The sequence below is a fragment of the Anabrus simplex genome, chromosome 10 (genome assembly GCF_040414725.1).
Source record: "Anabrus simplex isolate iqAnaSimp1 chromosome 10, ASM4041472v1, whole genome shotgun sequence".
In the NCBI taxonomy this organism is placed as follows: domain Eukaryota; kingdom Metazoa; phylum Arthropoda; class Insecta; order Orthoptera; family Tettigoniidae; genus Anabrus; species Anabrus simplex.
The window spans coordinates 41,828,687-41,842,147 of NC_090274.1; the positions used below are offsets into that span (position 1 = coordinate 41,828,687).

Consider the following 13,461-nt stretch of genomic DNA (forward strand, 5'->3'; position numbering starts at 1 on the left):
TTTGAACCTTCATAAATACGGCTTGGTATGTCGCATAGTTGTTGTAAATATGGATTTAAATTTAACTTTATTTTCAGTCTGTCGTGTATGTTTGGAAAGTATTATTTTGTGACACTGCCTTTAGTGGTTTGATTTCACTCATCTTGCACCCCCTGTGGTTGGGGGATACAGACGAAGAATACACCCACGGTATCCCCTGCCTGTTGTAAGAGGCGACTAAAAGGGGCGACGAAGGGATGATCGAATTAGAACAATGAAACTACTTGTGATTAGTTCCATCACGCGGGGAACACCATGAGGTCGCCTTTACCTGCGAGTAGTACCACTATGTTAGGTACACAATAGGTTTGAGATTAGTAACAGCAGAGAGTGCTTTACTGTGGGTTTACACTACCTGTGATTAGTACACCTATATGAGGAACACCATTGGTTTGCGTTGCCTATGAGTGGCGCTATTATGTGAGAAACACCATAGGTCTGCGTTATCTGTGCGACGTACAATACTTGTGAGTAGTGCCATAATGTGTAGAACGCTACTTTTGATTAGTACCGCAACATAAGAAATACCATGGTTCTAATTTACTAACGATAAGTATCATCATGAGGGGTCGTTGACCTGGATTTTGGACCCCTGTAGACAACAAGCATCATCGATTTAGGATTGTGCTTTGGAACTGGTCCCTTGGTCAGTAATACTACTGTTTTAAAATAGTTTCTGTGAAGGTGGGGCATTTCGGATCGGATCCACTGATTGTTTTAAGTTAATAATCATTGTTCATAGTCGTCTTTTTGAATTCTAGTCAGTGGGTCTATTTTGGATTTAATTTTTATCTGTCAGTATTGTGAGTTGGATCCGCTGATTATTTTAAATTCATATTCATCCATTTATTCATCATCACGTTTTGCATTCTGGTCAGTGGATGAGTTTTGGACTTATAAATTGTCATTACATTTCGTCTCATTTTGTGCCATTAGGGGCCGGTGACCTAGATGTTAGTTCCCTTTAAGCAACAAGCATCATCATCCGGCTCCATGGCTAAATTATTAGCCTGCTGGCCTTTGGTCACAGGGTTCCCAGGTTCGATTCCTGGCAGGGTCGGGAATTTTAACCATAATTGGTTAATTCCGCTGACACTGTGGCTGGGTGTATGTGTCGTCTTCATCATCATTTCATCTTCATCTGTAAGTTATCGGATGTCGAAATAAACAGGACGCTTTTGAAATGTATCGGCAGGAACCAATTATTCTGCCAGGGCTGTTTCTCCTAATAATAATGGCGTTTGGCTTCCGCGGAGGCCTGGTGTAAACCGGAGTACCCGGAGAAAAACCTGTCCCGCCTCGGCTTTGTCCAGCACAAATTTTACATGGGTTGTCCGGCTCCATGGCTAAATGGTTAGCGTGCTGGCCTTTGGCCACAGGAGTCCCGGGTTCGATTCCCGGTGGGGTCGGGAATTTTAACCATAATTGGTTAATTTCACTGACACGGGGGCTGGGTGTATGTGTCGTATTCATCATCATTTCATCCTCATCACGACGCGCAGGTCACCTACGGGTGTCAAATCAAAAGACCTGCATCTGGCGAGCCGAACTCGGACACTCCCGGCACTAAAAGCCATACGCCATTTCATTTTTTTACATGGGTTGACTGGGATTTGAACCATGGAACCCAGCGGTGGGAGGGCGGGGCGCTGCCGCCTGAGCCACGTAGATGATGATGATTATTATTATTATTATTATTATTATTATTATTATTATTATTATTACAGACGTGTCATCTCCCCCGATTTAAGGAGGAGACTCCATATTTTTGACCCTTCTTCCCTCTCTCCTGATCGCAGAGACTTAGCTCCCGATTTTGAGAACAGATTTACCATTCCTGCATTTCTTGAAAATCCCAGGTTTTTCCTTGGTTTTTTTTCTTTTTTTAAAAGTAGCTGAAGAGCATTAATGTTCAGTGGGCACTGCTAAGACAGATGCAATCGGCTGGTGGTGTTCTTAAATTTGAGAATCTCTAACGTAATGCTTTTTATTTTATCATGACCACATAACAATGCCGAATGTGGGAGTATTTTTAGCATATTTACAAGGACAAAAACTCACTTCAGACCTAAGCTTTCCGAAAATGAATTCTGGAAAAAATGAAAGCCTTAAAACCCGTTCAACAGGGCCAGTGCTTTGAGCACTAATATAGTTCAGAGATTTATGAAGAGTCATGTTTATTAAAGCTCAGGTAAATGCAGTGCTTCTGTATTTATAAAAAAATTAATGAATTTATGAGCAAGAGAAATTACATACAGTACATGAGTAGTATAATATGTTCAATATCCTTCAGAGTTACGTCATTAGTGTTGTGTCCTAACATGTCGGGATAGCCTATGCTGCAAAAAAAAAAAAAAACAGGGCGAGTTGGCCGTGTGCGTAGAGGCGCGCGGCTGTGCGCTTGCATCCGGGAGATAGTAGGTTCGAATCCCACTGTCGGCAGCCCTGAAAATGGTTTTCCGTGGTTTCCCATTTTCACACCAGGCACATGCTGGGGCTGTACCTTAATTAAGGCCACGGCCGCTTCCTTCCAACTCCTAGGCCTTTCCTATCCCATCGTCGCCATAAGACCTATCTGTGTCGGTGCGACGTAAAGCCCCTAGCAAAAAAAAAAAATGCTGCAAAAATATCTCCCGATTTTTTTTTTTACTTTTGAAAGTTGGTATTCTGTTATTATTATTTTGCCGGCCCCGCGGTGTAGGGATAGCGTGCATGTCTCTTATCCGGAGGCTCCGGGTTCGATTTCCGACCAGGTCAGGGATTTTCACTTGGATTTAATAATAATGTTATTTTCTTTAGGTCCCACTAACTACTCTTTTATGGTTTTCGGAGACGCCGAGGTGCCGGAATTTAGTCCCGCAGGAGTTCTTTTACATGCCAGTAAATCTACCGACACGAGGCTGACGTATTTGAGCACCTTCAAATACCACCGGACTGAGCGAGGATCGAACCTGCCAAGTTGGGGTCAGAAGGCCAGCCCCTTAACCGTCTGAGCCACTCAGCCCGGCTCACTTGGATTTGAGGGCTGGTTCGAGGTCCACGTGATTTCAGTTGAGCTATGTGACGGCGAGATAGCGGCCCCGGTCTAGAAAGCCAATAATAACGACCGAGATGATTTGTCTTGCTGACCACGTAACACTTCATGATCTGCAGGCCTTCGGGCTGAAAGCGGTCGCTTGGTAGGCCATAGACCTTATAGCGATGGGTCTATTGATTGATCAGTTACATACTTCGAAAGTCGTTTTATTGAAGTTTGACCGGAACGAGTACGATCGTGATGTCAACAGGATGTATAGGAAATTCGACGTAGGAAGTCTACGTCACAATGGATACGAGTTGAGATATCCCTTGAAGTTAAAAGTTTTCCGTAAAGAAAAGCTTGGAAAATAAATATACATTAGTTCTCATAATGAGTGTTATCGGTGACTAATACCTATGTCGGTTATCTTTCTTGATTACCGCCAACCTGCGTCAGCACGTGGCATAATAACATTTGAAGGTCAAGTAAGCGAGCTGAAAGTTGTCCAACAGCCGACTTTTAAAAGAAGGATGACATTTGACTTTATTAAGGAAGTATTTGGTCGCTTCATGCCATACTTTCTCTGCTGCGAAATTAATAAGCTTCGGTTTGAAAATGTTAACCGGTTTATAGCGTAAAGAGCAGCCAAACTTTATTTAATCGAATGATACCTTAAGGTTAAATCAAAAGATATAATGAATGGACCGGTGAAAAAACGTAATGGCTCCACTTTTTTTGGTGAAATTCATGCATTGGCTGTTTCTTCAGCCTTCTAAGAACACGTAATTGGCGACTCTGGTGCACTCGGAAGACAAGGTAATCACCAGTAGCGGCGAATGGGAATTACAATTTTGTGTGTGTGTGGGGGGGGGGGGATGTAGAGACAACAAAAAGTACTCGGGTTTGTGGGATGTAGTTGCCGGGGGGATGGGGGGAGGATACATAAAAACTGAAAAAAAGTACAAGAAGGTAAGTTTAAAAAAAATAATCTTTGAGCGAATTTCGACAGAGGTAAAAGTTAACAATTTACCAACGTAAATGCGGTAATAATGTTTTTAAAGATTTTTATTCAATACTATAGGCTACAATAAAACTGTCACAAATGGAACAATATTACACATGTATTACGATTAAATAGAAGTACGGCGAGATTATACGACTAAAATCGTTTAGTATTTGACTACACTCTAACAAACTAAGACACTAAAGAGACTGCCAGACTGCCGAATACGCATACAAATCGGTTAGCCGCGACGGACGACATTTTGTACGTATTTCCGCTGATAATTGTGTTAAAGAAAATAAAGGAAAGAGTTAGCTGATCAGACAATAGAGTTTGCAAAAATTGATTTTTAAATAATTCCTAGTTTCAGCCGGGTAAAATAGCATCAAAATTTAATTTTTTCTCCACAAAGTGTTAGGGCGACTCCCCCCCTCCCCTCCCTCTAATCACCGCTGCCGGCTAATCGCCAGCGAATTAATGCCTTTGACAGACATTGCTACCTCCCCGGATTTAAGCGCGAGACTCCCGATTTTCTACCCTTCGTCCCACTCACTGATCTTTGAGACCAGTCTCCCGATGTTCAGGGAAAATCCAATATTCTTGTATTGTTAAAAGAATTCCGCGCTTTTCCTCGTTTTGACAGTGATGGGCATTAATAAGGTAGTCTGCCTGGCTCCATGGTTAAATGGTTAGCGTGCTGGACTTTGGTCCAAGGAGTTTCGGGAATTTTCAACTTTCATTAGTTAATTCCTCTGGTACGGAGGACTGGGTGTTTTTGCCGTATTCAGCATTATAATTAATCCTAGGTAGGGCCCCTTTCTCACAGACGCGTAGATCGCCTACAGGGTGTCAAGTCGAAAGGCTTGCACCAAACTTCTCCGGAGGCCACAAGGAATTAAAGCCCGGATTTTCATGCTATAACAGGTTTGATTGCAAACTAAATTTGGTTAATAGGAAGTGTCGGCCACCCGCTCTTCCATAATGTAGCAATAGTAACATAAAATATAGGAGTTCTGATGGGCCGTACCCGTAATGTCCATGCAGACCCCATAGCATAATTGTTGTGAAGGTAGACTATACTTGCTGCTCGCTTCAGAAACTTTGCATTCTAACCTATTAATGCATAAAAATCCGGTCTCTAATTATTACAATAGAGGGTTTCTTAAATATCAGACTCTCTCTAAGGCGATTTGTGCCATTTTATCAATTCCGCATAGAATTGCAAAGAGCGAGACAGACTTTACGTCAGTGCCTTATGAGAAAACTGCTCGGGGAATGGGAAAATGAAACGATCATAAATATGTCTTTCTATAAATGAAACTCGTAACGATTTATTTATTTGCAACATTTACAGAGAGATGTATTAATAATAATAATACTAATAATAATGATGTTATTTGCTTTACGTCCCACTAACTACTTTTTACGGTCTTTGGAGACGCCGAAGTGCCGGAATTTAGTCCCGCAGGAGTTCTTTTACGTGCCAGTAAATCTACCGACACGGGGCTGTCGTATTTGAGCACCTTCAAATACCACCGGACTGAGCCAGGATTGAACCTGCCAAGTTGGGGTTAGAAGGCCAGCGCCTTAACCGTCTGAGCCACTCAGCCCGGCACAGAGATATGTACAGAGCCTTCTACCGCGCGGACAGAATAAAACTGGCTCGGAAAATACTTATAAGACTTGCGCGGAATTGACACTTGTTAATGAACAAGAGAACTGCTCATCACAGGAAATGCTAGAAACCGTGATTTTGATGCATCAATCGGTTGCTGTTACATGTCTGCGTGTGCGCTTTACCCGAGTACGTCTCTGTGTCATTACGTGTGAGTGAGTGAGATGAGCAGTCGTGTTTAGTGACCAGCTGAACGCAACACAAAATAGTGTTCACGATAAATGAGCGCGTGTTCATTGTTGAGTGTTATGTGAAGCACGATTCGTGGGAAACCTGTGTCGAACTGTTTCCGGAAGAGTTTAAGACTGGAAGTGGTTTGGCAAAACCTCCAGCAAAGTCTGCAGTGCAAAACTTAGTGGCAAAATGGCGTGTAACGTCCTCTGTAGTGAATAAAAACCGTAACTATCGGAAAAAAATTCGAACACCAGAAAATGTTACTCGAGTGAAAGAAAGCTTGGAATGAAGTCCGACAGAATCTCAACGCTGTTTAATTGTGCAAGTGGGAATTGAGAGAACGTCGGCAGCCCAGAAAATGGTTTTCCGTGGTTTCCCATTTACACACCAGGCAAATGCTGGGGCTGTACCTTAATTAAGGCTACGGCCGCTTCCTTCCCACTCCTAGCCCTTCCCTGTCCCATCGTCGCCATAACACCTATCTGTGTCGGTGCGACGTAAAGCAACTAGCAAAGAAAAAAAAAAGAAAAAACCATTATCAAAAAGGACCTGCATTTGTATCCTTACTGTTGTGCTTGCGTTAAAGTATCCAGGCAAACCTTCGCGTGTTGAGTTCTGCCGGTGGTTTCTGAGTAAAGTGGAGTCAGGACTTTTGGATCCTCAGTTTTTCATTTCTTCGCATTATGCTGGAAATGGTATCATCTGTGAATATCCGGGTCAGTTTTATTTTATTTTGCTCACCCGGTATAATACATACGTTGTTGTAGCACGGATAGTACGCAAGCGGAATTTTACCCGTTTTCTTGCACGGGGTTTTCTACCTGTTACGACACACAAAGAAGGCCACGGCAAGAGATACGAAACGAACGCTCTGCGACCTGCCATCGCTACCAAGCGGCATAAGAATTAACTATCATTGCAGCCCGCGAACTACGAAACATTCATGTTTTTACCTCTTCTATTTTTACCTCTGACGGGTTGAATTTTACAAACAGGTTCCTTGGCTATTACATAACCTCACCTCGGTTCGCTGGTTTCTGAGTTTTTACCTCTTCTATTTTTACCTCTGACGGGTTGAATTTTACAAACAGGTTTCTTGGCTATTACATAACCTCACCTCGGTTCGCTGGTTTCTGAGTTTTTATCTCTTCTATTTTTACCTCTGACGGGTTGAATTTTACAAACAGGTTTCTTGGCTATTACATAACCTCACCTCGGTTCGCTGGTTTCTGAGTTTTTATCTCTTCTATTTTTACCTCTGACGGGTTGAATTTTACAAACAGGTTTCTTGGCTATTACATAACCTCACCTCGGTTCGCTGGTTTCTGAGTTTTTACCTCTTCTATTTTTACCTCTAACGGGTTGAATTTTACAAACAGGTTTCTTGGCTATTACATAACCTCACCTCGGTTCGCTGGTTTCTGAGTTTTTACCTCTTCTATTTTTACCTCTAACGGGTTGAATTTTACAAACAGGTTCCTTGGCTATTACATAACCTCACCTCGGTTCGCTGGTTTCTGAGTTTTTACCTCTTCTATTTTTACCTCTAACGGGTTGAATTTTACAAACAGGTTCCTTGGCTATTACATAACCTCACCTCGGTTCGCTGGTTTCGGAGTTTTTATCTCTTCTATTTTTACCTCTGACGGGTTGAATTTTACAAACAGGTTTCTTGGCTATTACATAACCTCACCTCGGTTCGCTGGTTTCTGAGTTTTTATCTCTTCTATTTTTACCTCTGACGGGTTGAATTTTACAAACAGGTTTCTTGGCTATTACATAACCTCACCTCGGTTCGCTGGTTTCTGAGTTTTTACCTCTTCTATTTTTACCTCTGACGGGTTGAATTTTACAAACAGGTTCCTTGGCTATTACATAACCTCACCTCGGTTCGCTGGTTTCTGAGTTTTTACCTCTTCTATTTTTACCTCTAACGGGTTGAATTTTACAAACAGGTTTCTTGGCTATTACATAACCTCACCTCGGTTCGCTGGTTTCTGAGTTTTTACCTCTTCTATTTTTACCTCTAACGGGTTGAATTTTACAAACAGGTTCCTTGGCTATTACATAACCTCACCTCGGTTCGCTGGTTTCTGAGTTTTTACCTCTTCTATTTTTACCTCTAACGGGTTGAATTTTACAAACAGGTTTCTTGGCTATTACATAACCTCACCTCGGTTCGCTGGTTTCTGAGTTTTTACCTCTTCTATTTTTACCTCTAACGGGTTGAATTTTACAAACAGGTTCCTTGGCTATTACATAACCTCACCTCGGTTCGCTGGTTTCTGAGTTTTTACCTCTTCTATTTTTACCTCTAACGGGTTGAATTTTACAAACAGGTTCCTTGGCTATTACATAACCTCACCTCGGTTCGCTGGTTTCTGAGTTTTTATCTCTTCTATTTTTACCTCTGACGGGTTGAATTTTACAAACAGGTTTCTTGGCTATTACATAACCTCACCTCGGTTCGCTGGTTTCTGAGTTTTTATCTCTTCTATTTTTACCTCTGACGGGTTGAATTTTACAAACAGGTTTCTTGGCTATTACATAACCTCACCTCGGTTCGCTGGTTTCTGAGTTTTTACCTCTTCTATTTTTACCTCTGACGGGTTGAATTTTACAAACAGGTTCCTTGGCTATTACATAACCTCACCTCGGTTCGCTGGTTTCTGAGTTTTTACCTCTTCTATTTTTACCTCTAACGGGTTGAATTTTACAAACAGGTTTCTTGGCTATTACATAACCTCACCTCCGTTCGCTGTTTTCTGAGTTATATTAATAAGTGAATGAGTAAGTGGCATTTAGCATATTTATTTCCGTCTTTATTTAGGCTCCATGTTTATGATAGTAGGCCTCCTTTCAGCTGCCTCTTATTAAAAATTATTAAAATTTTTACATCAACCCATTTTCTGTTCTGTAACGTAATCACAGTTACGCGGCAGCCTTGGACTTCTATGACTAACACATCTTGTGTAGCCTACTTCTAGAGATTTAGAATTAGAAGGCCTTGTCTGTTTTTATTACCTGTGGAATTTTTCTGTTTTCACGCTTTGCTCTGTTGTTTCAGGTGGCCAGGGATCGGCCACGGCAACATCATGGAAAGAGACCTACATGCTCGTGATAGAGTAGGAGTACAGGACTTCGTGCTCCTAGAAGACTACCAGAGCGAGAAGGCTTTCGTCGATAATCTCAGGAAACGCTTCAAGGAGAACCTAATTTATGTAAGTTATTTTTTCTCGATGAGTGTAATTCAATTATAAGAACTTGCCAAAATTTAAACAGCGCGGTTTACTCGTGAACTTTGCCCATATTGTTGTTGTGTTTGTTTGGGTCATCAGTTCACAGACTGGTTTGATGTAGCCCTCCATGCCACCTTACCCTCTGCTATCCTTTTCATTTCTACCTAACTAATGCATCTACTCATTTGTCATGTTCATACCGTGGTCTACCCCTACCGTTCTTACCGCCTACATTTCCCTCAAAAACTAACAGAACAAGTCTTGGGTGTCTTAAGATGTGTCCCATCATTCTTTCTCTTCTTCTGATCAAATTGCGCCAAATTGTTCTCCCCTCACTAGTTCGATTCAGTATCTCTTCTTTTGTGATTCGATATACCCATCTCACCTTCAGCATTCCTCTGTAACACCACATTTCAAAAGCTTCTGTTCTCTTTCTTCTTGAGCCAGTTATTGTCCATGTTTCACTTCTGCTCCAGACGAAAGTCTTCAAGAACATTGTTCTAATTCTTATCAATGTTCGAAGACAAAATGTATTCTCTTAAGGAAGACCTTCCTTGCTTGTGCTAGTCTGCATTTCATATCCTTACTTCTGTCATTGTTATAGTGCTACCCAAGTAACAATATTCATCTACTTCCTTTACGAGTTCCTTTCCTAATCTGATATATCCTGCATCATCTGACTTCGTTCGACTGCACTCTATTACTTTTATTTTGGATTCTACCCAGTCGGCTAAACATTCTGATGGTGAAAATTGTTTCGGACAACGGTATTCGAACAGACTAACCACGATGTCAGACCATTGTACAATTGAAGTTTTAACTATCATGGCCACCAGGAGGACGTAAATTTACACTTCTACTTACAGTGGCTCAAAAAAGTATTGGTGTGTCGAGATATGCTACATTTGAGGACGAGGAATTGAAGGGAATGATGATAAAAATTGACATATACTCGAATCCTTGATTATTTATCATCCTGTGTAACGTGTACATTGTAAGAAAAACATAATTCTTCCATGCCCATGTAACTAAAAAAACCATAAATTGAAACAATCATTTTCACTTGCCACCAAAAAAGTATTGGTCTGATTTAACATAACGCAGTTTCTTGATCCTTCGTGAACGTTTCAGTACTTGGTAGGTCCTGTTTTTAATCTCAGATAACCTATTTGGCATCGATCGTACCAAGGTTTCCGTAGTTTCCTTTGGTATGGTATTCCATTAGGTGAGTATTGCTTCTGTCAGGTCAGCTTTGTTTGATATTGCATGTTTTCTCACGTTTGCTCCGAATAGTGTCACAAATTCTCGATGGAGTTGATGTCGGGAGATTGTGATGGAGTTTCTATCCAACGAAGTGTATTATATAACAGCCATAGCTTCGTGTTCAGGGCTGTGTGTTTGGGGTTGTTATCTTGCGTAAACGTATACTTTGCTGAGAGTCCCATTTTTTGTACACTTGATGGAAGATATGTCTTCTTCTTTTCTTCTTTTCCTGCCGCTTTTCCCACACCTGTGGGGTCGCGGGTGCGAACTGCGTCGCACGTGGATTTGGCCCTGTTTTTACGGCCGGATGCCCTTCCTGACGCCAACCCTCTATGGAGGGATGTAAGCACTATTGCGTGTTTCTGTGGTGGTTGGTAGTGTAGTGTGTTGTCTGAATATGATGAGGAGAGTGTTGGGACGGACATATACACCCAGTCCCCGAGCCAGAAGAATTAATCAGAAGCGATTAAAATCCCCGACCCGGCCGGGAATCGAACCCGGGACCCTCAGAACCGAAGGCCAGTACGCTGACCATTCAGCCAACGAGTCGGACGATGGAAGATATGTCTTGAGGATGTTAATATATGCTTTGCGATACATGGTCCCTTCAAAAAGGCTAACTCAACTACATCATTCGCACTCATGCAACCCCACACCACCAGGGAACCACCTCCATATTTCACAGGAGCTGTCAAGTTCTTCTCTTCAAGTTCAGAATTCGTCTTCCTCCACACAGTCACTCGTCTGTCTTACATGAAGAGGGTAAATTTACTCTCACCGGTAAAAACGACTGTCTTCCAATCCTCAAAGCTGCCATTTCTGTGCTCTTTAGCATACGCAAGACTCTTATATCTGTTAGCCTTACTGATGTACGGCTTTCTGTGGGCTGTTCTGCCCGCATATCCTCTTTCGCATAGCACATTTCGGATGGTTTCAGATGACACTTGCCCTCCTATATCTTGTTGTAATGCAGCTGCTATCTTCGGTGCACTTAGATGAGGATTTTGGGCCAATTTACGCACAATTTGCCATTTGTCTTGTACTGGTAACTTTGAGGGGCGGCCATTTGTTGGTTTACTTTCTATTGTCTTTGTTCTTTTGTACCTGTGCACAGTATTTTTAACAGTTGTAACAGCTCTTCCAATAATTTCACATATGTCCTTGAATGATTTACCTTTTTTTGAAATAGTCGCACTACAGTCCTCCTTTCGTCCATGGTTGTTTCTTTCATTTCCCTTCCCATTGCTAGCTGAACACGGAAACAGTGCTGAATATTACCTTCCAACGTGCCAGCACAGACACAATGAGCCCGAGTTGCGGCAGACAGCGCGATGTCACGATGATACTGTTTACTGGAGGCCCAGGGCCTCTCAGAGGGCATGCACTGTGCAAAAGACAACTTCGCTTGGTTGACCAGAGTGCAGACCCCCACACCTCGATTTGGAGCAATAGCGCTGTCTCTCTCTTTCCCCACGCCTGTCTCGCTCGCTCCGCCTGTCTCCCTCTTCCTCACTTGCTCCGTAGCGCTCCAAATCCGAGCCGAGCTTAGCCGAGTAGCCCAGAGACGAAGCGTTGGTCCGAGCCTAGCCGAATTGGACCGATGCACTGTGCACAAGAACTATGCGCCTCAATTTGCACGCGTGAGATTTTGGGCGTTTGAGATGCCCTGTACCAATGACCAATACTTGTTTGGCGTGTAATGATGCATGCCGTTGTATTATTGGTCCGTTTGCAAACAGCGTGAATCTCTGGACTTATGGGCCTCGGGAATGTCTAAGCATTTGCTTTAACGAAAGACTAAGTCAGGCCATTCAAACTAGGCAGCCCGGCCTCTCATTGCTCAGTGTGTATGAGCCCGCAAGGTAAGAAATGGAGAATGAGTCTAAAAGAGACGGATGGGAGTGTGTTTTATGGACGGCTCATTTTATGATACACAGAATGAATTTAATAACTACAAAAATAAGCCTTAAAAATGGAACAAATAAAACTGTCCTTTTTTCTGCATGTAGGAGAATTTCTAATCACTAGGTTGCGTGCCAAAAGCCTGAATTCAATTCCAACCCATTTCCACAGTGTTCATACGGAGTGAGGTCACATGACGCTGATGATGGTGATTCGTCCTTCCGATGGAGACGTTAAGCCTGGAGCAGACTCCTTGGTGTTATTCTACAGGAGTAGGCAATATGCCGATATTTCCACATTCAGACGCACAGGTCGCCCAGGTTGTTGCGTGCAAATCTTTCTATTTCACGTCCATGCCCTCGGACACTCCCGGCACCCAAAACCATAAATAAATAAATAAATAAATAAATAAATAAATAAATAAATAAATAAATAAATAAATAAATAAATTCATAAATTCATAAATGCCGGGCTGAGTGGCTCAGTAGGTTGAGGGCTGGCCTTCTGACCCCAACTTGGCAGATTCGATCCTGGCTCAGTCCGGTGCTATTTGAAAGTGCTCAGATACGTCAGCCTTGTGTCGGTAGATTTATTGGTACGTAAAAGAACTCCTTCGGGACTAAATTCCGGCACATCGGCGTATCCGAGAACCGCAAAGTGGGAAGTAAAGCCAATAACATTAATTATTTAAATAAATAAATAAATAAATAAAATACATACAATACTCTCTCTTACGTCTTTCTTCTGTGCAGGATCATTTATTTACTGATTCCTATAAACTCCTCCATGAGAAAATGATGGACGGAACACGATTTTTAAAAAAAGAGGTCATGCGCTGGAACCTCCTATACCCATATACAGAAGGGAGTATTCATCAATAAAAGGATATATTTGTTAACGGGGTGCCTTGAATTGAGTATTGGAGCATTGCACCAAAAACATTCAGTAAAAATTTACACGGATAACCGTTCCTGATAATCACAGAGCCATTTTGCAATGATCATCTGGAGTTGATTTGCTCATTACTGAGCGTCGAGACCTCATACCTATCATTTCTGCGTTACAGCCTTGACCAAATGCTTTCATTCATAGCGGTTTTCAACTTAACATGATCTGAAGAGGTAGGCCAGTGACCTTCGCCTGATCT

General features: G+C 42.2%; 1 protein-coding gene across 4 annotated transcripts in view; it reads left to right on the forward strand.

Moving 5' to 3' along the window:
- The window catches only part of Myo61F (Myosin 61F), a 366,041-nt gene that overhangs the window by 285,765 nt on the left and 66,815 nt on the right, over positions 1-13,461 (forward strand). For all 4 annotated transcript variants that reach the window (XM_067154699.2, XM_067154697.2, XM_067154696.2 and 1 more), the window contains exon 2: positions 8,978-9,131. In XM_067154699.2, coding sequence (XP_067010800.1) covers positions 9,006-9,131 — 126 coding nt within the window. In that variant the 5' untranslated portion in view covers positions 8,978-9,005. The remainder of the gene's footprint in view (positions 1-8,977; positions 9,132-13,461) is intronic.